Source organism: Alexandromys fortis, unplaced genomic scaffold (genome assembly GCF_014885135.2).
Source record: "Alexandromys fortis isolate MF-2015 unplaced genomic scaffold, M_Fortis_MF-2015_v1.1 scaffold_51, whole genome shotgun sequence".
Classification (NCBI taxonomy): domain Eukaryota; kingdom Metazoa; phylum Chordata; class Mammalia; order Rodentia; family Cricetidae; genus Alexandromys; species Alexandromys fortis.
The window spans coordinates 4698058-4719145 of record NW_026067925.1 but is presented as its reverse complement, the minus strand read 5'-3'; the positions used below and the strand labels follow the sequence as shown (position 1 = coordinate 4719145).

The following is a 21088-nucleotide window of genomic DNA, read 5'->3' as shown; positions in this document are numbered from 1 at the left end:
TGTACTTTACATCTTCTGTACTTTAATTCTTTCTCATTTTGATGATTCTAAGTTTTCTAGTTGAGAAATGAATGAGTCTGTCCATACAGGGTCCATCTTTTACTGTTTTGTCTTTTTTTTTTTTTTTTTTTTTTGCCATTGTTGCTGTTTATCTTGCATCTCCTATTGGTCATTGGATCATCTCTGTGACTTTTTTCTGTCTTATCAATGCTGTTGTTTTTCATCCAGATTGTCATCTGCCTTCCAAGTCTCAGAATAGTGCAGATGGTCATTACCAGGGACTCTTGTACTACAGGCTCCCAAATATTTTGATTTCTCTCTCATTTTTCTCATTAGGGTGCAGCATAGATGCCAAGCAAGTGGAGGAACCGTCTGCAACTGCAAATGAAGAATCACTTTTTCCTTTCTGTAGGGAACCAAGTTATTTTGAAATCCCTACAAAAGACTTCCAGCAGCCGTCACAAATAGCAGAAAGCACTATTCATGAGATTCCAACAAAAGACACCTCAAGTTCCCATACCGCAGCTGCAGGGCATGCTTCATTTACCATTGAATTTGATGACAGTACACCTGGAAAAGTAACTATTAGAGACCATGTGACAAAATTCACTTCTGACCAGCGCCACAAGTCAAAGAAGGCCTCTCCCGGAACTCAGGACTTGCCGGGAATTCAGACAGGAATGATGGCACCAGAAAACAAAGTAGCTGACTGGCTAGCACAGAACAACCCTCCTCAGATGGTGTGGGAGAGAGCAGAAGAGGATTCCAAGAGCATCAAAAGTGATGTTCCTGTGTACTTGAAAAGGTTGAAAGGTAAAGTGACGTTCAGGAATTCTTACTGTGTCCTAAGGAAAAGTTGGTCATCAGTTACCCGACTGTTATCACTTAATTATACAGTGGAAAATACCTCATTTTTCAAATTTATATGTAATTTTAAAGCTGAAAGACCAACAACACTGGTCATGTTTGAATTACTCATTTAAAGTATCCTTTCTTTATTTTCTTCCCAGTGTGGTTACATTGGTTTTGGCGGATGTGGTTATTTATGTCATTAATTATCTTTGTTTTTTCCTACAGAAATATAAAATTTATTAATCATATAAAATAGAATTTCCTAAAAGATATGCCCATTGTTTTCTTGATTTAAAGAAAGGATATGTACAGATTTTTTTGCTTTATCATGCTTCCAATAAAGTATCATATCTAGGTTTTGAAAACCAAATTAAACTGCTTGGTATGGTCTGAAAGTTCTGTTTCTATCAGATAGTCACATTTCTGATGGGGCGCTTCAGACTAAACTGTTAGCAGAGGCTGCTCACAATACACATACTTTCAGTTTAAATGTATTTACTAGGCATTAGTTATTCTAATATAAATTTTGTGCTATCAAGAATTATAACTTAAATGTCCACTTAGGAACATTATATATTATTATATAATAACATTAGCTATTGTATATGCTGTATTCAACACTTAATCATAATCACTAAAAACTTTATACATGTACGTTGGTTATAACAAATAATCAGCTTTATTCCCACTGGCTTTTGTGAATTGAATTTATTTTGAAATTTGTGTTATTCTGTCTTGTGTTTTAATATGTTATCAATATAGAAATGATTTTGAACAAATTATAAGTGTATATGAATCTAATCATTCTGTGACTTTTATTAGGAGCGGATTAATTCTATCTTTAAAAAATGCTTTTTGAGGTAGGGATTAAGTGTAACCTACTCTGTTCCTTAACACTTTATTTGAACTTGAGCATATATGTTAACTAGTGACATCATTGATAATGGCAGAACTGACTGGTTCAATCCATACCACATGCCCTGGAATTCCAGTCAAGTAATGAAGAAAGAGCAATTTATATTTAGTTTCAATTGGTTTCTAAGACATTTCAGGATAGTGAGATCATGTGATTACCTAATCTTTGTTGTCACCTATTATAATATTTAGTTATACTTGTCAGTAGTCACCTGGCATAAAGTTTTTTTGAGTTCTGATGTATGATATATTTACTCCTACTAGATTATATTTATATATAATTGAAAAATATGCATACACAGGTTGAAGGAGCATTTGTAAACTGACCATTAATGTAAATTTAATGAATAATATTAATAAGTTAGTATGATACCAGAGATAGTATATACCTTGAAAATAAGTTGTCTTAAAATTTATGTTCTTAATAATTTGATGGTTGAATTGAAAAGATCCTTTAGGAAGGTACCTCTTAAAAATCTTCGTTCATGGACTGAAGAGGCTCAGCAATTGGACCCAGGTTCTGTTTCCAGCACCCAGATGATAGCTACATACAATCCTCAGCGAGGGGTCCAGTGCCCTCTGCTGATTTCTTCAGGCACTAGCACGCAGAGGTTGAATATACATACATGCAGGCAAACCACTTATAGACGTAAAATAAAATAAATGCTTAGAAAAATCTTTTACACTCCATTCATAACAGTGCCATTGTTATTTCCTGTATTAACAATTATTTTAAGCCATTAATTTGGTTTGTTCTCTGCTCTTCACCAAGACCTATTTGATCCTAATTAATAGTAAGATCATACCAAAAAAAAAAGTTCTAGTCCATAAAAAAAAAAAAAAAAAGCCAGGCTGTGGTGTCACACGCTTTTAATCCCAGCACTTGGGAGGCAGAAGTAGGTGGATCTCTGTGAGTTCGAGGCCAGCCTGGTCTACAAGAGCTAATTCCAGGACAAGCTCCAAAGCTACAGAGAAACCCTGTCTCGAAAAACCAATTAATAAATAAATAAATAAAGTTTGGATTTTAAGAGTAGGATCATTAATATCCATCCATATGAACACTATCTCTACACTGATCAGTATATATTTTAAATTTTTGCCAAAAATCTATTCACTGTCCGCTTTTAATTTGATTTACAGGTAGGCATTTTCCATTGTGGTACCATTGCTGGGAACTCTTCTTTCAGAATTAACATTATCCCCTTTTGAACGCCCTTCAAGAAAATCCCTTCCCAGCAATAACTCACTTTGTATCTCAAATAGACACATTATTTCTTCATGCTTATTCACAGATGATGTTTGACTTGCTTCAGAAATCAGAGTTGCTATCAATAGACAACAGTTTCGGGGTGTGAATAAGTGAAGATAGTAGTTAATAATGATTTCTTAAAATTTGGACTTTTAGAAACTATAAAAATGAGTTAAACAATTGGGGATGGATGGATAGATAGATAGATAGATAGATAGATAGATAGATAGATAGATAGATGATAGGTAGGTAGGTAGATAGATAGATAGATAGATAGATAGATAGATAGATAGATAGATAGATAGATGCCTTGCTCCTACAAGAGTAAAGTGCACGCGCTTTGGGACAGTGAGGAAAATAATGTTCACAAAGCCCATACACTTTCACCCTTTAGGAGAGTTGCAGCTTGTTTTAGCCATAACTTGTTAGAGTACAGCCAAGCTAACCTGAGAGACAGTAAATGAACATCTGATTTAGACATAGTTAGTGATAGGCATGTTGAGCATTTCGTGGTGGTCTTTTTGCTGAGTAGAAATAGAGAAGATTGCAGCTCTGACCTGATGCCTCGCCTTCTCACTTGTGTAGTACACAGAAGCACTAGAAGGAATAGTGATTTTACAAGAAAGAAAACGATGAATCTCCAACAGATTAGTAACAAGAAAGATACAAAACGATGTTTTCATTAAAAATTCTGATTGTAAGTCTTGCTGTATAGAAAATGTTATTTTGGACCTGAACAAACTGAGTTCTTACTGAGTTTGTCAACCCCAGTATGCTTTAAGCAGTGCTGTAGAAGAAATTGCATTTGAACTAGCAGTTATATTTATATTTACTCCATATACTACCCATGATTCCTAAATTATCAGTGGCAGAGATTCCATTTATTAAACAGTTTTTTTTTCTTTTCAGGTTACATTTTTGATATTTGGATTTTATATTACTATATCACTTTGAGTGAGACCAACCCCCAATATTTTTACCTTATTAGCTCCCTTTATATCTTTTTCAAGATGTCATTCAATTCTACCATTCCCTTGTCTATCCTTGTTCCTTTTATCTGCTACATTTTGTAGGGAATTCTCTTGTGTTAAATTATCACCTGTTGGTAGCTTACGGGTTTACTAGGAATAAGCCCATGCACTTTTTAAATCCTTTCCCCTAGATATTCAGCACATATTCTTTCATACACATCGGGTCTTATCTTCCGATTGACTTGTTGGCTAACATGTTATCTGCAGGTGTTCACATTAGAGTAGATAGCCTGGAAGTGTTCGGGAATGTTCAGAATCAGATTACTTCTGCAAGATTGGAACCTGCCAATGTATTTTCCAGTGTACTAGATTCAAAGGATTTTAGTTAATACTTGATTGATGATTTCATCTGAATCATGCCTAGAGTAACTCTTGCACTGATCCAGAAAAACTGTTGCTAGGAGGCTGGTGGGTCAAAATTCACTGTGTTTCTGGACATGACATCTGCCTATATTTGTACCATTTAAGTTAGTTGACGGAAGGGTGTTGTAGGCTTAATTGTTTTTGGTAGGGCTCTCAGCATCCTTTAACTCTTTGAAGCCACTAGAGTTTAGAAATCTCTGCTAAGAAAGCATTTCTAAAAATTATGTCATTATTTATAGAAGCTACAAAATCGAATCTTTTCATTGAAAGTTATACTGAACTTTTAAAAGTATTGACTATCATAATTTAGATATGCTCCATTTTTATGACATTCATATTCTATTTAATAAGTTATTTCAGTTGCACCCGTCTTTTAAAAATTACTTTTATTTTTTTGAGATTATAATGACCTCATTTTCCCATTTCCTTTCCTCCCTCTAGAGCCTCCCAGACACCCCTTCTCAGTTGTCTTTTTCAAATTATTGCCTTCTTTTTTTCATTAATTCTCGTTGTAAACGTAACTCCTCAATACATAGCATAACCTGCTTAGTCTGTATAATATTGTTTGTGTGTGTTTTCAAGCAGGGCTGGCCATTTGATATTGGATAACCAATTGGTGTGTTCTTCCTTGGGGAAGACTATTCCTTCCACTCAGCATTTCTTACTTGCCTGTAGTTCTTATGTAGGGTTGAGGCTTTGCTTACTCTTAATCTTAAAAGTCAGTTTTTTGTTGACAAAGGTTTACGATTCAGAGACAGAATTAATGTGTATTGCTGTTATAAGTACAGACTATGAGAAATGATGAAACACTGCTTATCTTTTAAGTCACTGATAAATTTTTATAAGGATTTAGGGAAAGAAAAGTAATATAGCCAGTTGTTAGTGAAGGACCTCATTGTTTATTGATTAAATGTATTTGTAACCATTGCATTTGAGGACAGTGTGCAGAGCCTGTTACAGAAAAGAACCTGCGACTTTGTATTAGAAAGGGGAAGAGTGTCAAAACAAATAGAGTTTTGTGTGTGCTTCTGATTTTCTCCTTGGAATTTTTGTGTTTGCTACTATATCATTGCTCTCTTGTGTCCAGGAAACAAACACGATGATGGCACACAGAGTGACTCAGAGAATGCTGGTGTGCACAGGCGCTGTAGCAGGCGTGCCACTCTGGAGGAACATTTACGACGCCATCACTCAGAACAGAAAAAGAAGGTCCAGTCTACTGAAAAGCATCAAGACCAAACTGTTGTAAGTCAAACTGCTTTTATGATTGCATTCTCTGATGAAGATCATTCCAGAAAGAGAAGGTCATATTCTTTTACTCAAAATTCAGGAATCTTATGTCAGGAAACTACTTTATCAACACCACATACAAAACTTGAAAAAGCAAAATCTCCACCAGCAGATGCCAAAGTGGTTTCTTTGTCTTTACAGACTAGCTCTACGCATCACAGAGGGGGGCATGGTGTTCCACATGGGAAATTGTTAAAACAGAAATCAGAGGAGCCATCGGTGTCCATACCCTTCCTACAAACTGCATTATTAAGAAGTTCAGGGAGTCTTGGGCACAGACCAAGCCAGGAGATGGATAAAATGTTAAAAAATCAAGCTACTTCTGCTACTTCAGAAAAGGATAATGATGATGACCAAAGTGACAAGGGTACTTATACCATTGAGTTAGAGAATCCCAACAGTGAGGAGGTGGAAGCAAGAAAAATGATTGACAAGGTAAATAATTGAAATTTGAGTATGATGTTAGTTTTGTGGGGTTTTTGACTGTTGGACCTTACTGGAGAGTTGGTGTGAAATGTTCTTATTCAGTTGGTGGTATTGGAACTTTAGAATTTTATTAGGGACCTAGAAGATTAACAGCAAGACAAAATATTTTCTTTTATTTGTTTATATTCTGAATTTTCCCAAGTTCTATATGTAAGGTCTTCTATGTTAAACTAGCTGGGCCTTTTGAAGGTATATAAATTTTAGTGGCTTTAAAAGTAATGCCATTTTGCACTTATTTATATCATAACTGAACAAAGAAATATATTGCTATTATTATTAAATAAATATAAATATTAAGAGGTTTCTACCTACTAATTTCATTTTGGAAGCAGGTTAAAAGCATACGTTATGATTATTTTTGATTCTCTTTGTTTCTTTTTACTTCTATCTGATGAAATCAGAATAAAATCAGTTTTTATATTTTAGTCAGGCTTTTACCCAGTCCTAATGATTGTCTATATTTCAGATATTTCTTTGATGTTGTTGGTTTATTTATATGATGATTTCTGTATGGTTTAAAAAGTACTTCCCAATTTCGTTGTGATAGTGAAGAGTTAACCTTAGAATGAGCTATTTATTTTACTTCCTTGAAAACAGCAACCTAAGTTTGGCTAAACATTAATCTCATTTAGATTCTTGTTACTCAAAATGTGCTCATGAGTGTAAAACATTGAATCACTTAGGAGCCAGTACAGACATATTGAATCGAATCTGTGATTAAAATAAGATAGCCATGTAGTTCGCATGCACATTACCATTTGGAGTGTGCTAGTGAGGTGATGAGTTGTCAGACTGTCCTGTCAGTGGTCAAGATATAACCTTCTGGAATGCTGGAAAACATGGTAGGATTATGTTCTCGTAATTCTCAGTGTATCGTTTCTATTTTAGTCTGTTCTGTAGTATTATGATGCATTCACTGGTATACATTTATAATTTGTAGACATAAGTTTATTGAGGAGTCTAATTATTTTACTGTTAAGAGTCACATAATGCCAGACTTTGAGACCCATTAGTCTTGGAAATAATTGTTATATTTTTTTATTGTATATAAAAAATATATACTTTTACTGATGTTAAATAAGAAGTATGGGTTTTAAAAAGCCATTAATATTGGCTTAATATTAATATTAGGTAATATTAATATTGACAATGATTAATATTTTTGCATTAAAATATTATTCTATGATTTTATATATATTACAGAGGTTAAGAACATGGCTACTTGCAGACATCTGGAATAAATGTATAAACTACGTGTACTATATTCTTGGGATAAATCAACAACTTTAAGCTTAAGTGTCATTCATTTCTGAAATGAAGGGTTCTTTTAAGTTTAACAGGAATTTAAAAACACATAATATGCTTATTATGGTGTCTATTATGAGAACTGTATATAAACGATCTCTGATTATTACATTTTATATTATTCATTTCCACATATGACTCTCTACCCAAAGTACTAGCAAGTTCTCGAAAGTTCTTTCAGCACTAAAAGGATTAAATGTGAAGCCAAAGTGAAGTTACAATGTAAAGGACCAGCCTGACCTGGGCCAGCCATTAAGAAAAAAGGCATTGCTACAAATGGGCCTCTTTAGGAAACTGATACGCAGTGAGGAGTTTGCAGAATCTGATTATTAATTATTATTTTAAATTATCATATGTAGCCTTTTTTATTCTTAAGGAATCCTATATTTGACAAAAATAATATCATCACTTTCAGAATGGAGAAACCAAAGATTTTAGAGCAAGACCCATTAAAAACAATGACATTATGTGACTGGATAGCTAATTTAGCCATTTTCATTTGGACAAAGCAGTAACTAAAACCAAGATTGCTTCAAAGAAAAAAATAATCACTCCATTATCATGTAACTACCACAGTAAGAGAGCTGAGAGTCCATTCGGTAGGTCTGCTTAAATATGGAAGCCAAAGTCAGGTCAGCTTAAAGTTTGTTTTGCAGGAGCAGACATGGAGAAGTGGATTCATATATCTGAAGAAGACAAAGTATCCTGTAGATGCAGAGAAAAAGGAAGACAAGAGTAACCATACTGAGGCATAAGCAGCTCCTTGGATCAGAGTAGTAAACAGACATGCTCATTCATCTGTAGTCCCCTTTGAAGTTTGCGTATGTGTGATAACAGTTGGAGCATCTGTTGTCCAACTGAATTTGCTTGGTACCCAAAAGCTTCCATATAGCTTCTTCCTTCTTACTTCACCTTTTAAGGAGTAATTATTTCATTGATAGTGTGCCAGACATTGCATGAGGAGAGGATTATTCTAATTGAAAAGACTGTGTATTCTTTGTCTCAAGAAATAAGTATAGTGGAATATAATTACAAATAAATTTAATGTAGTATATTGAATGCTTTGAGAAGTTTAACGTGTTAAAGGAAATGTTACAGTAGTGCCCAAGATGAGGTCTTAGGTTACACATCTCAGCCATCTAATATAATAGCTAAAGCTGTCTAATCTAAAGAGGATTCCATACTCACTATCATCTTGTTGACTCTAATCCTAAGCATTATCGTTACTTTACTAGGTCTGTGGTTTTGTCCTTAGTTGCTTGAAGAGGAAAGAGAATTATAAAATCGATGGCTATAGGAACTGTCCTCAGTATTCTCAATGAATACTAGATTTAACTGCCAGATGACTTCTTTTTTAGCATACACAATTACCCCTGTAATAAGGATAACAGAGTTTTCATAGAAAGAATAGACCAGTCTTATTCAGAAAGTGAAGGGCAAGAGTAGCCAGATGGGGGCATCATCAGTAAAGGAGAAAGTCTTGTTCAGAAGACCACAGTTACTTTTGGAGAAAGAGAATTGAAATCCCTTGTATATGACACTGAGGACTTACTTCCTATTTTTTCTTTTTAATGCTAAAGGTTGTGGAGATTTATTAAAAACTTATCAACATTTATAGATTCCCATTGGTAGCAAATTGTCTACTTAGTTTTAGTTCTTGACCAAGGAAAGACCCAAGAGACTATAAATAACAAGACAGAAAACTCCATATAATATAAAATGGACAGAGCAATGAGTCAGAAAGCAAGTACTGAGAACATGGATCCAGGAGTGACAGTTTGAATCCTGATGGTGACAGCAAGATCGAATCTATATCAGAGCCAGGGAAAACATGATATACAGAATCAGAAACTTGAAGAGCTGGAAAGGTGGCTGTCTGTAAAGTACTTTGTACAAGCATGAGGACTTAACGTTTGGATCTCCAGCAGTTATATAAAGCCAAGAGTGGCAATACACATCTGTAACCACAGAGCAAGGGGCGTGTTGACAGGGCAGAGATAGGTGGTCCTCCTGTCTTAGCTCATTGGCCAATCAGTCTAGCTTAATCAATAGACTCCAAGTTTTGTAAGAGATCCTGTCTCAGAAACTAAGGTGAAAGGCAATCAAGGAAGACATTCAATAATAACCTCTGGCTTCCACACGTGTATGCAGTGCACATGCATGTGCACCTGAACGCATACATACACATGCCTACATGAACACTTACTTGCACATATAAACATACCACAGAGAATTTGCATTGACATAGCCAAATAGATGCAGAAACTGGAATACATTTAAAAATCTACATGTGTATGGAAACCAAGAGAGTAATTCAGAGAGCCTCAGATGTTATCGTAGGACTTTCATATAGATTTCTACATTTTGAATTTTGATGGTAATGTTTTTTCCCCATCATTTTTTTTGGTTGGTTGATTGGTTTATTTTTGAGAAAAGAAAAATTATTTACTTCTTTTCTGTCTAATTCTCAAAACTTTTTAGCCATTTTCATTTCCTTCATGGGTATAAGAAACTATCCTATGCTAATTTTCAAAGCTGACTGAGGAACTCATTTGTCTGTTAGAAGTCTGACATTTAATAGATTGTTTCCTTTTATTTATTGTTTTATGAAGTCTTGATTTTTTTTTCTGCTTGAAGAGTTTTCTCTTAATGTTCAGTCCAATAAGTGCTTGTATTCTTACATGCCTATTTCTTCATAATTCACCTTATTTATTTTTTGAATATTTTTATTGTAAAAAAAGTATAGTTTGCCATTCTAAGTGTGTAGTATAGTGTTTCAAAATACATTTATAACATTGTACAACCATGATTACCATCCATTTCAGTAACACTTATTACATACATCTGTGTGTGTGTGTGTGTGTGTGTGAGAGAGAGAGAGAGAGAGAGAGAGAGAGAGAGAGAGAGAGAGAGAGAGAGAACATGAATGTAGTCGTCAGAGGACAGACAAGTTGGGGGAATTCAGTTCTCACCTTTTGAGTTCATGGGATTGAACTCAGGTTGTCCTGCATGACAACAAGTGCCTTTGTACCTGCTTAGCTATCTCACCAGCCCCTCCATAACTCATTTTTATCTTACTAAGACAAGAACTCTGCTCTTGTAGCTCTCTTAAAAGGCTTTATCTGATGCCCCTAGAGTAGCTACTAGATTGTACTGTCTATCAGGGCATCTATCATGTTTTTTTTTTTTTCTCTATAGAAGTAACCTTTGTCTGATTTAATTCTGCCTGCCATCTCTAGAATGATCTTGTTTTGTAGTAGAACATAACTATCTTTTGAAAGCCTGAGTGTAAAAGTTTGATGTACTTTTTCATTGACTATATTTATATGATCTTTGATGATATATTAGCTGATGTATTCCAGTAAATTTATAGATTGGTTAAACCCAACATGATACCCAAATATTTTATTTTCTTTTGGTGTTTTGAGACTGGGTTTCTTGGTATAACTACTGTTCTGGATTTGCTCTGTAGACCATGCTGACCTCCAACTCACAGAGATTCCCATCTCTGCCTCCTGAGTTCTGCGATTAAAGGTGTGCACCACAACTGCCAAGCTTTTTTTTTTTTTAAGAACTAAAACTAGTTTTTACATCTTGATCTTGAAAAGTCCTATCTATGTTACAAGCTTAGCTAGTTAATAGTATTGAAAGCTGTAAATGAATAGAGATTAGGTCAGAAGAAAAGAGATATATTAATTTCAGTAAAAGTACCCATATAGTGGAAGACTATAGGGCCTGCTGAGCTCTACCAATAGCTAACACCTCCAGCTTAAAATCTGTTTGGCACAAAGAGTCACTGATAAATAGCCAGATTTAATGAAGTGGTATATAAAAGGTGGAAAAATTAGAAATTTTGACTATAAGTAATTTAACTATATAACAAAGAAATTAAACTCTTGTTATTAAGAAAAATGCACCAAGGAAAAGGTTATATAGTACTTATTTTAAAAAGTGAAGTAAAATTTACATAACATAAAATTGGGTATTTTAGTCCTAGAGAATGTGCAGTTCAGTTAGGTGTTACAATACGCACCTATAACTCCAGGAATTAGTATGCTGAGGCGGAATGATGATTAGTGGAACATCAGCTCTCAAAAGTAAAACAATGTACAGTCTGGAAGCTCTAGCAATTCATACTGTTATGGGATGAGTGCATTGCCTAACTCCAGAATGTGTTCATCACTTGAAAGAGAAACTGCATTTCAGTAGTCTCTTCCCATTGTTCCAACCCATTGGCAACTATTTGCTTTCTGCCTCTATACATTTACTTAGTCTGGATATTTCAGATTCTATATGTGGCCTTTAATGACCGACCAGTTTTGTCTTCAAGGTTCATCTATGTTGTGACATGCATTGTTACTCATTCTTTTTTATCATAAATCTTAATTAATTCTATGGTAGATCTTTTTATCTATTCATCTATTGACAAATGTTGAGCTTGAGTCTATCTTTGTAGATAACAATGCTGTGAACAAGAAGTGGTAAATGCTCTCTCCTAACCCATTCTGAGCTCTTGTAACAAACTTTTCTAAATTTTACATTTGAAAAGTTAGTTACAAATAACAGAATCACAGTGTTAAATAATTACTGTATATTTATTCCAATGAATTTTAAGGTATTTTTCTTTTTTAAAAGTTAAGTTATATTTTCCTGGGAACATACTATAAATTTAAGAACAAAACTTTTGGCCAGGAGGTGGTGGCACACAGCTTTAATCCCAGCACTAAGGAGGCAGAGGCAGGTGAATGAATCTATGTGAGTTCGATGCCAACCTGATCTACAAGAGCTAGTTCCAGGTCAGACTCTAAACCTACAGAGAAACACTGTCTCGAGAAACCAAAAGAAAAAAAAAAACCAACTTTCTTAGGTCATTTTGATCTCTTTGACAATATATCCTTGGAATTCAGCATAATTCTTCAAGGATTGACTTTTTTTTTAATTGTTTTTATTTAGCTATATATTTTTTCTCTGCTCCCCTCCTATTTTCTTCCCTTCTACCCTCTTCCATAATCTCCACACTCCCAATTTAACCAATCTTGTCTTTTTCTACTTCCCTTGTAGTTTAGATCCAGGCATGTCTCTCTTAGGGTCCTATTTGTTGTCTAGGTTCTCTCAGGTTGTGAATTGTAGGCTGGTTTTTCTTTGCTTTATGTCAGCCACTTATGAGTGAGTACATATGATATTTGTCTTTCTGGGTCTGGGTTACTTCATTCAGTGTAATGTTTTTGGATCTATCCATTTGCCTGCAAAATTCAAGATGTCGTTATTTTTCCTGCTGTGTAGTACTCCATTATGTAAATGTACCACATTTTCCTTATCCATTCTTCGGTTGAGGGACATTAAAGCTGTTTCCAGGTTCTGACTATTACAAATAATGCTGCAATCTGTACCAGTTTGCAATCCCACCAGCAATGGAGGAGTGTTCCCTTTACCCTACATCCTCTCCAGCATAAGTTATTATCAGTGTTTTTGATCTTGGCTCTTGTTACAGGTGTAAGATGGGATCTCAAAGTTGTTTTGATTTGCATTTCTCTGATTACTAAGGATGCTGAGCCTTTTTTAAGTGTCTTACAGCCATTTTGGATTCCTCTGTTGAGAGTTCTCTGTTTAGGTCTGTACCTTAACTCATTTTTTTTTGATTATTTGTTATTTTGATGGCCAATTTCTTGAGTGCTTTGTATATTTTGGAGATCAGACTGACCTCTGTCTGATGTGGGGTGGATGAAGATTTTTTCCCATTCTGTAGGCTACTGTTTTGTCTTGTTGATCGTGTCCTTTGCTTTATAGAAGCTTTTCAGTTCTAGGAGGTCCCACTTATTAATTGTTTCTCTCAGTGTTTGTGCTACTGGGGCTGTATTTAGGAAGTGATCTGTATATTAGGAAATGCCAATGTGTTCAAGTGTAATTCCCACTTTCTCTTCTATGAGGTTCAGTGTGGTTGGTTTTATATTGAGGTCTTTGATTGATTTTGGACTTGAGTTTTGTGCATGGCGATTGATATGCATCTATTTTCATTTTTCTATATGTTCATATCCAGTTATGCCAGCACCATTTGTTGAAAATGCTTTCTTTTTTCCATTTGATATTTTTTGCTCCTTTGTCAAAAATCAGGTGTTTGTAGGTGTGTGGAGTAATATCTGGGTCTTCAATTCTATTCCATTGGTCCTCCTGTCTGTTCTTATGCCAGTACCAGGCTGTTTTCAGTATTGTAGATCTGTAGTAGAGTTTGAAGTCAGGGATCATGATGCTTCCAGAAGTTACTAGCAATCTTACCAAAAACAATCTGCAGATTAAATGCAGTGCCCATCGAAATCCCAGCAAAATTCTTCACAGACTTCAAAAGAACAATACTCAACTTATATGGAAAAGCAAAAAATTCAGGATAACCAAAATGGATTGTTTCTTAAATGTTCTTTTGTCAGGTGTGGGATCCTGTACTAATGATTTAACTTACAGAAACCCCATTTGACTTAGCCAGCAGGATCTTGTTCTTTGTGGAAAAATTGTTCTGGTCTAAAACTCGACTGTGTTTTTATTTTGACACCTTGTTAGGATTAAAATCTTAGTTCTTCACCATCCTTTAATTAGTGTATGCCTACAAAAGCTTGGCGTTCATTATTAGCTTCCACATTTCTTTGAGAAGGTGGATTCTAAATTTTAATTGATTAGGACTTTTTTGGCACTGGGCCTCATTCATGTTAGATATGCACTCTGCCACTTATCTATACCCTCAGTTCTATTTTTAATTTAATAAATTAAGTATTATGCAATGAAATTCTCATTTTTTCTTCATTTGTGTTGCTATAATTATAACATAGTTTCCCCCTCCCCCTCCTTTCACATTGAGCTCTGTTTTCTGTTCCAGTGAACCAGTCTCCTATATCTGATATTAATATGTATAATTTGACCCATGTACTTGTTTAATAGGTGGAACATAAATATGCATAGAATATCAAAAAATCAGCTACTTAATAGAAGTACCACAAGTCCCCAGCCCCACTGTTACCATTTTGAATAGAAATGTATGAAACGCTGGGCTCTGTAGTTTGTACTTTTAAATAATAACCTAGTAGTGGAAAAACCAAAGTCATGGGCTTCACTTGTGTTGGATATAACAGTCTGTTTTATCTGGAGGATTCCTTTCTTTTATGTTAATCCAAAGTTGAGATCAGAATCTAAAAGTCTGGTATTCACAGATGTTTGGTTTAATAATGGAGTGCCTCTGTATGGTTCTACAGTTCTTGGGTGTGTGTGTGTATTAGACCCCAGTAGGACTAAGTCATCCAGACTTAAATTTCCTGTAGTGTCCACCCTATTGTACTTTTAGTAAATACCATGCCTCAGTAGCCAGTTTTATTGCTTAGAGTAGCCACTGAGGTGTAGGTGAGAATTCTACAGTGAATATGGTCTGTGCATATTCTGAGGTGAAGCCTGAGATTGTATTCTGTGAGACATGCAGTATTGTGGAGTGAAAGGTGCTCTTCTCTTTCCCCAATACTAGAGTGTGTTGGAGGGATCAGTCCCAGGTGTCCCAGGGTGCGTATCTCTCTGGATCAAGGAGATAGCAGTAGATAGCGTGTGAATATCATTCTTCCCCTTGATTATTAATCGAGAGTTATATCAGTAATCTGTCAGACCCTAAAGAGCTCCTGTGTGTCTGTTCTGTGACTCTTGTAGTAAGGAAAGGTACTAGACAGGTATGTATCTTTCTCCAGCCTAAAGAATTCCTGGCTAAAGGAGAGAGATTTTGTTATGAACAAGTTTGAAGTTGTAGTAGACACCAAATAGAGTAGGGCACAGAGAAAATAATGAGCGTAAAACAAAAGACTGCTTTTCAAGTATCTTGAGCTGTCCATGATGACAGGTAAGCTACAGTTGGTAAATCAAATAGTTATGTGCATATGGAAGAAATCTCCTGGTAACAGTCTAGAATGAAAGATGGAAAATCTTACAAATCCGTTCTTCGTGTTTGAGACACTCCCAAATTCTAGATCATTATTAGATCATATGTCAAAATGTGTACTTTAGAAATGCAAAAAACATTCATACCTCCAAGCATATAGATAGTGTAACTGACTGTGCACTGTGTTCCCTCATGCAAGCTGTCACAAGCAAATGTCTGTGAGACACGAATGCGTACTGGTTTAAGGTAGACTAGCCATTGCTATCTTACTCATATTTTTCAATGTGTTTTAAAAGCTGGCCATGGTGGCTTATTCATGTATGTAATTACAGCACTTGAAAAGCTGAGGTGAGATGAATAGTGAGTTTTAGGTCAGTCTGGACTACACTCTGAGATTGCCTCAATAGTTAATAAATCGTAAATTTGAAATCTCAAAGCTTTTTTGTCCCACTGGAATTTTTCCTGCCCTGTCACCTGTATAGAAAGAAAATGGCAATTCTCTAACAGATGGTACTGTAAAGGGAATGTGTAGAAAATCGCTGGGAGTTCTCTTGCCTTCAACTCCTATTAGAGCACAATTCTGGGTATAATTTGTTACATTTTCAAAATACTAATCTATTCATGCAATGTCCAAGTCATTTTTATTAGAAGTATTTTGAAGAGGTTTACTGTATTTATTGGAAACTCTGGTGATTGTATTTTAAGAAGTCGATTCACTTAACTGTCACCAAATCAGAAACTATAAATTGACATACCACAGTGATGCAAAATGTAAGGAATGTATGGTTATTTTACTTCAAATTTGAGTTATTGCTTTTTCTGGTAATATAACAATAACTAACCAGTAAATTTGTAGTGAACTATTTAGCAAAAGATCCACAAGCCACTTAAGCTCTAATGTTGCTTTCCTTACAAATCAGGGTAAAGTCAACAAGAGCCGGTATACTCTCTTTCTCTACTTTAATTGCTTAGTTTACTCCAATGTTTAGCAGGATGAAGCAATGAAATTCTTTTTATTTATTCCTGTCTATATCCTGTATTCCATGTACTATTAATGGTTTCATTTAACTTAAGTTAATAATGTGCAACTTGTTTTTAAAGGAATGATAATTCTAATCAAATTCTTGAAAAACTGCATTTAAATTAAATTAAGCAATAAAGCTGTTTAGTGGTAAAAATTTCCATATTTCACTGAATTTAGAGATATGGTCTCTACTAAATGCACAGTTCAGAATTTATCAGGTTATTATAGGACCATCAATTTCCAACCTACAACCTGTGGGCTTCATGTGTCCCAGTGTAGCTATGAATACTATCCCACACATTTGTAGATGAGTCAGCATGAGAAGAGTCGGCACCACTGGAAGTGGTTTTCTCTTGTAGGAAGTGAAGATTTCAAAGGACATTTCTACAGATTGCTACTTCAAGGGAGTATTTTTCTGCTTGTAATGATCAATGTCCCATATAGTAATAGTAATGAATAAATCTGAGGGATATTTATCCATTCAGTTGAACCAAGTTTAGATTGAATATTAAAATAAAATGTTAAATGTAATTAGCTATTGCTTTATTCCAGTTTGTTGGCAAAGTATTATATCCAGGTTTTTTTGTATGCCAGAAAATGACAAAGTCTGGAGTCTTTCCTGTTGGGAAAATATAATCATATGACCATTGTCTCTGTGTTGAGAACTTTTTAAAGTGTTGACCATTGACAGCCATTTACTTATTGCTATCTGTGTGAGTAGACCGAGAACCAGCATTTCCAACAAATGCTGTACTGTGTGAAAATCAACAATAAAATCTTGTTTGGCACCTTAGGAAATTACATGTATAAATGTAAGTGATATATGTTCATGGAACTTTTTTAGTAAAAAAGCAAATAAAGAAAAAGCATATATTTCTCTTTTTTTTTTGTGCTTCTCCAAAATAGAAACATGAAACAAGCTAAAAACATTATTCTCATGATTGTAGTGTTACGAATATTTCCCTCTATCAGCTAGAATATTTGCTAACTATTAAAAAGGATAGCCGTATCTGCAGCTGTTGGCTTTCTGTCCAGTCCAGCTGGGGAGTCATCCTGTCATTAAATTTCCCTGTTTCTGAAATTGCTAGGTGAGGTTAATTTAGAATATTTTTGTTTGCTTCTGATGCTGTTGATGTTCACATACTAACCTGGTACCCACACTTTCATTTTCATTGTGAAACAAATTTTTCCTCCTAGGTATTTGGAGTAGATGACAATCAGGATTATAGTAGGCCTATTATCAATGAAAAGCATAAAGGTCTGATTAAAGATTGGGCTATCAACTCTGCTTCAGTAGTAATGGAAGAAAGAAAGCCATTCAGCACACCTGGGTTTCATAACTCAGAGGTATGCGATTCTTTTTATATGCATAAAATGTAAGTTCTTACCATTTGGAAGTAATTTTAAGTGTTGATATAGATCTCCCCTTGTAAAATACCTCAAAAACTAAATTTTGACTTTTTATTTTGAATGAAAAACCTAAAGCAGTTTTGGTTTAGTTCTTAGTTTTCATTGTTCTTTCAAAGTTAGGAGAATAATTACAATTCAGGAAAAAATAATAAATTATATTCCCCTTTTTGTAAGTAGTACAATGAGACAAAACAGAAATACACACTACTTAGGCTTTTTAAGAGGTATGTGTTTGGATGTAGACGACGGAGCTCAGGAAACATGTGAAAGGTGCAGCTTAAACACTGCAGTGAGTGCCGTGTGGTGCAAGCCAGGATGCAATGAGAAGGACAACTGAGGGTAGCTTGATTGACATAGCAATGACTTCAAACTTCCACTCCATTTTATGTAGCAAAAGAAAATATAAAATGTTTGTATGAGTTGGAAGTATTATTTGTTCAGATAATAGGCAGCAACTTTCAGTGGAAGGAAGCCTTCAGGCTGTTTTACAAATTAGGAAAATGCAGAACATAGAAATTAACCTTGCTGTGGTCTTAAATGTTGTCATTTGTGGAGCCAGAATTTGAACTTTGGTTATTTTTTTTGGGTGGGGGGAGAGAGGTGGGTGGATGTGTGCGTGCGTGCATGCATGCTTGCATGTGTGTGTGTGTTGTGTGTGCATGTGAGAGCCAGAGAAGCACACAAGTGTCTTCCTCTATTAACACTCCACCTTACTCCTTTAGGACAGGGACTTTCCACAGGCACACATAGCCATGCCCAGCTTTTTATGTGATTGCTGGGAATTTGAACTCCAGTTGTCAGACTTGTACAGCAAGTGTTCATAATCACCGAGCCACTTCCTCACCTGGCCTCGCTTTCTTAATTTGTTATCTTACTCTTAAGATTATGTTTCTTTAAGGAAAAGAATTAGTTATAAGCGAATGGTGGGTAAATAGAAATTAAAAAATCATGTTATATAACACTATTTCATTTATATTCTTACAAATTAAATAGCTTTAGCGACAGGTATGTTTATTGAATAGTATTAAAACTATTCCTCAGTGATTTGCCATTTTCTGAAAATTGTCAAAGCAATTACAGCTTTTTAGTGTTCTTTATTTCCCCTTTAGAGAAATTTGTCATTTCTTTTTAATTCATACCCTAAAAATAGGTAATTATCAATAGTGATATCAAGTAGTGTGTTGATATTTTGATAAATTCAGGGAAAGGTTTTTGTGGATTACTTTATATTCCCTCTTTTTTCTTTCTCAATCCATGCCAAGTAAAATTCATATAGCTCTAATAAGTTCCTACCTTCACAGCCATCACATGACAGACCATTATAACAAAAAAACAGCATGTCCTAAGTATGTAAAGCCACCTGTTTGGGGAAACACCTGTTGCAAGACCACCCTATCGTGGATTTCTCAGCATAGTGCAGGATGATTGCTCTGCCTTTAGTGCTCAGAGCTGTGGGCAAGGACTGCAGGGCCTTGGAAGGGAGTTCAAGAAGGCAGATAGCTTTGGTCTCCTTTTGTCTAAATACATCAATCTCTGTACTTGACTATTTTAACCTATTTTTGAAACCATACAGTGTATTATCTATATGAAATCATTACTTTATAAGTATCTAACCTTAGCCTATTCATAATTAAAACAGTAACTTGGGTTTCTTTCTTTTTTTAATAAGGTATGTTTTAAATAGTTCAAAATAAACCTTATGTTGTTGTTTTCCATTTCCTATTGGCATTTCAGTTTTTGTGTGAATTCCTGAGTTAAGATTTGGAGAGGAGTCTTTTTTTGTTTGTATTATTAGGGATTGAACTTGGCCTCGTGTGTGCTGAGCAAGTGCTCTTCCATAGAGCAGGATACTCCCAGCATCCCCACTTCCTACCCCCCCCCTTTTTTTTTTACTTCACCAGCTGTTCTCACCTCTGATTATGGCTTGAGAGATACAGTGTTTATATTACCCTTGTCTTAAGAAATGCTAGGGTGTTGTGTTCATGGGTTAAGGGACCTATACACTTCACTAGAAGGGTTCAAAAACCATTTGTCTAAAAGACAAATCTAAACACAAATGGGTCTGAGTTCAGACTGGATATAGAAAAACTCATAAAGTTATTTTCAGCTTAAATACCATAAAAAGTCTCAGGCTTTGGGTTCTTGAAATCTATTAAGACTTGTCCTAGCATATTTGATAGTTCATGAAAGTTGGAGTCTGCCTGATTTCCTAGAGAGTAGAGGACTAGCAGGTACTTCAATAGCTCTTTAGACTCTCTGTTCCTTTTAATGGATTAAACCTGACTCCACTGGGCTAGCTGCAGAGCTGTGATATGTAAACTGTAAGCTTCTGGAGTGGGCCTGGCATTGTTACTGTATAAGCACAGGAAATGATACACTAAATTCAGTGATGGTAAAATCTGGTTGAAAGGGCAGTCTTTCCTCTTAGATATGAAGCATAACAAGCTGAGCTTCAGACACGGCTTCAGTGTCACATGATGTGACTGAATGAAGGTATCTTTCATGACAATCAGCGTTGGTAGAACTGCTGCATTGTCTCACTCTGTTTTCCTTGTTTAGGAAGGGGTAGCTTCATCTGGAAGCAAACGTTGGGTGTCACAGTGGGCTAGTTTGGCTGCTAATCACACAAGGCATGATCCAGAAGAAAGATTAATGGAATTGTCTGCAACTGTAGAAAACGGTAATTTCTTTTTTCTCATCTTCCTCCATTTTTTACTTTTTCTGTCTTCTTTATAAATAGATCACGTGTCTTAAAAAGAAACAAGCTAAACTTATGTAAACAAGCCTAATGAGCATATTCATATATTTGATGCTTGAACAGTATGTTGACTTTGAGTAAATGCTAGGTTTTAATTAATATTTTGTATGTTAGGGAAATATAAGCAGTAGAAAGTATCTAAGTAATAAAGCCTATCTCTTTCCGCAGTGTTGGGGGTAAACTGAGGAGCTCATTTTTTATGTTATGCAGTGTTCTGCTATACGACCTGGCCCCAAGTCCTTTTCCCTTCAAAAACTTTCATGTAGCTCATAAATTGAACCTTTCAAAGGCAAAAGGATACTTACTAAGATTTAGTAGTTCATTTTCCAACACTCTGTTTTTTATTGTAAATTTTTTTGCTATTCAAGTATAATGTTAAAGCTTCATGGTTTTCCTTTTCAATTAAAAAAAAAAAATACCCTTGTTGATATGCCAGTCTATTAGAAAATGTGCAGCTATCATTACAGTGTAATCACAAACTAAAGACAAGTGATCATTTCTA

General features: G+C 35.1%; 1 protein-coding gene across 10 annotated transcripts in view; it reads left to right on the top strand.

Annotated features, from left to right (window-relative positions):
• Nucleotides 1–21088, top strand: part of Cep170 (centrosomal protein 170) — an 85107-nt gene that overhangs the window by 37109 nt on the left and 26910 nt on the right. For 4 of the 10 annotated variants that reach the window (XM_050142940.1, XM_050142939.1, XM_050142936.1 and 1 more), the window contains exons 8-12: nt 337–813; nt 5498–5655; nt 5842–6135; nt 17616–17765; nt 20388–20508. In XM_050142940.1, the coding sequence (XP_049998897.1) occupies nt 337–813; nt 5498–5655; nt 5842–6135; nt 17616–17765; nt 20388–20508 (1200 nt within the window). The remainder of the gene's footprint in view (nt 1–336; nt 814–5497; nt 5656–5841; nt 6136–17615; nt 17766–20387; nt 20509–21088) is intronic. The other 6 variants (XM_050142944.1, XM_050142942.1, XM_050142943.1 and 3 more) reach the window with 3 other exon arrangements.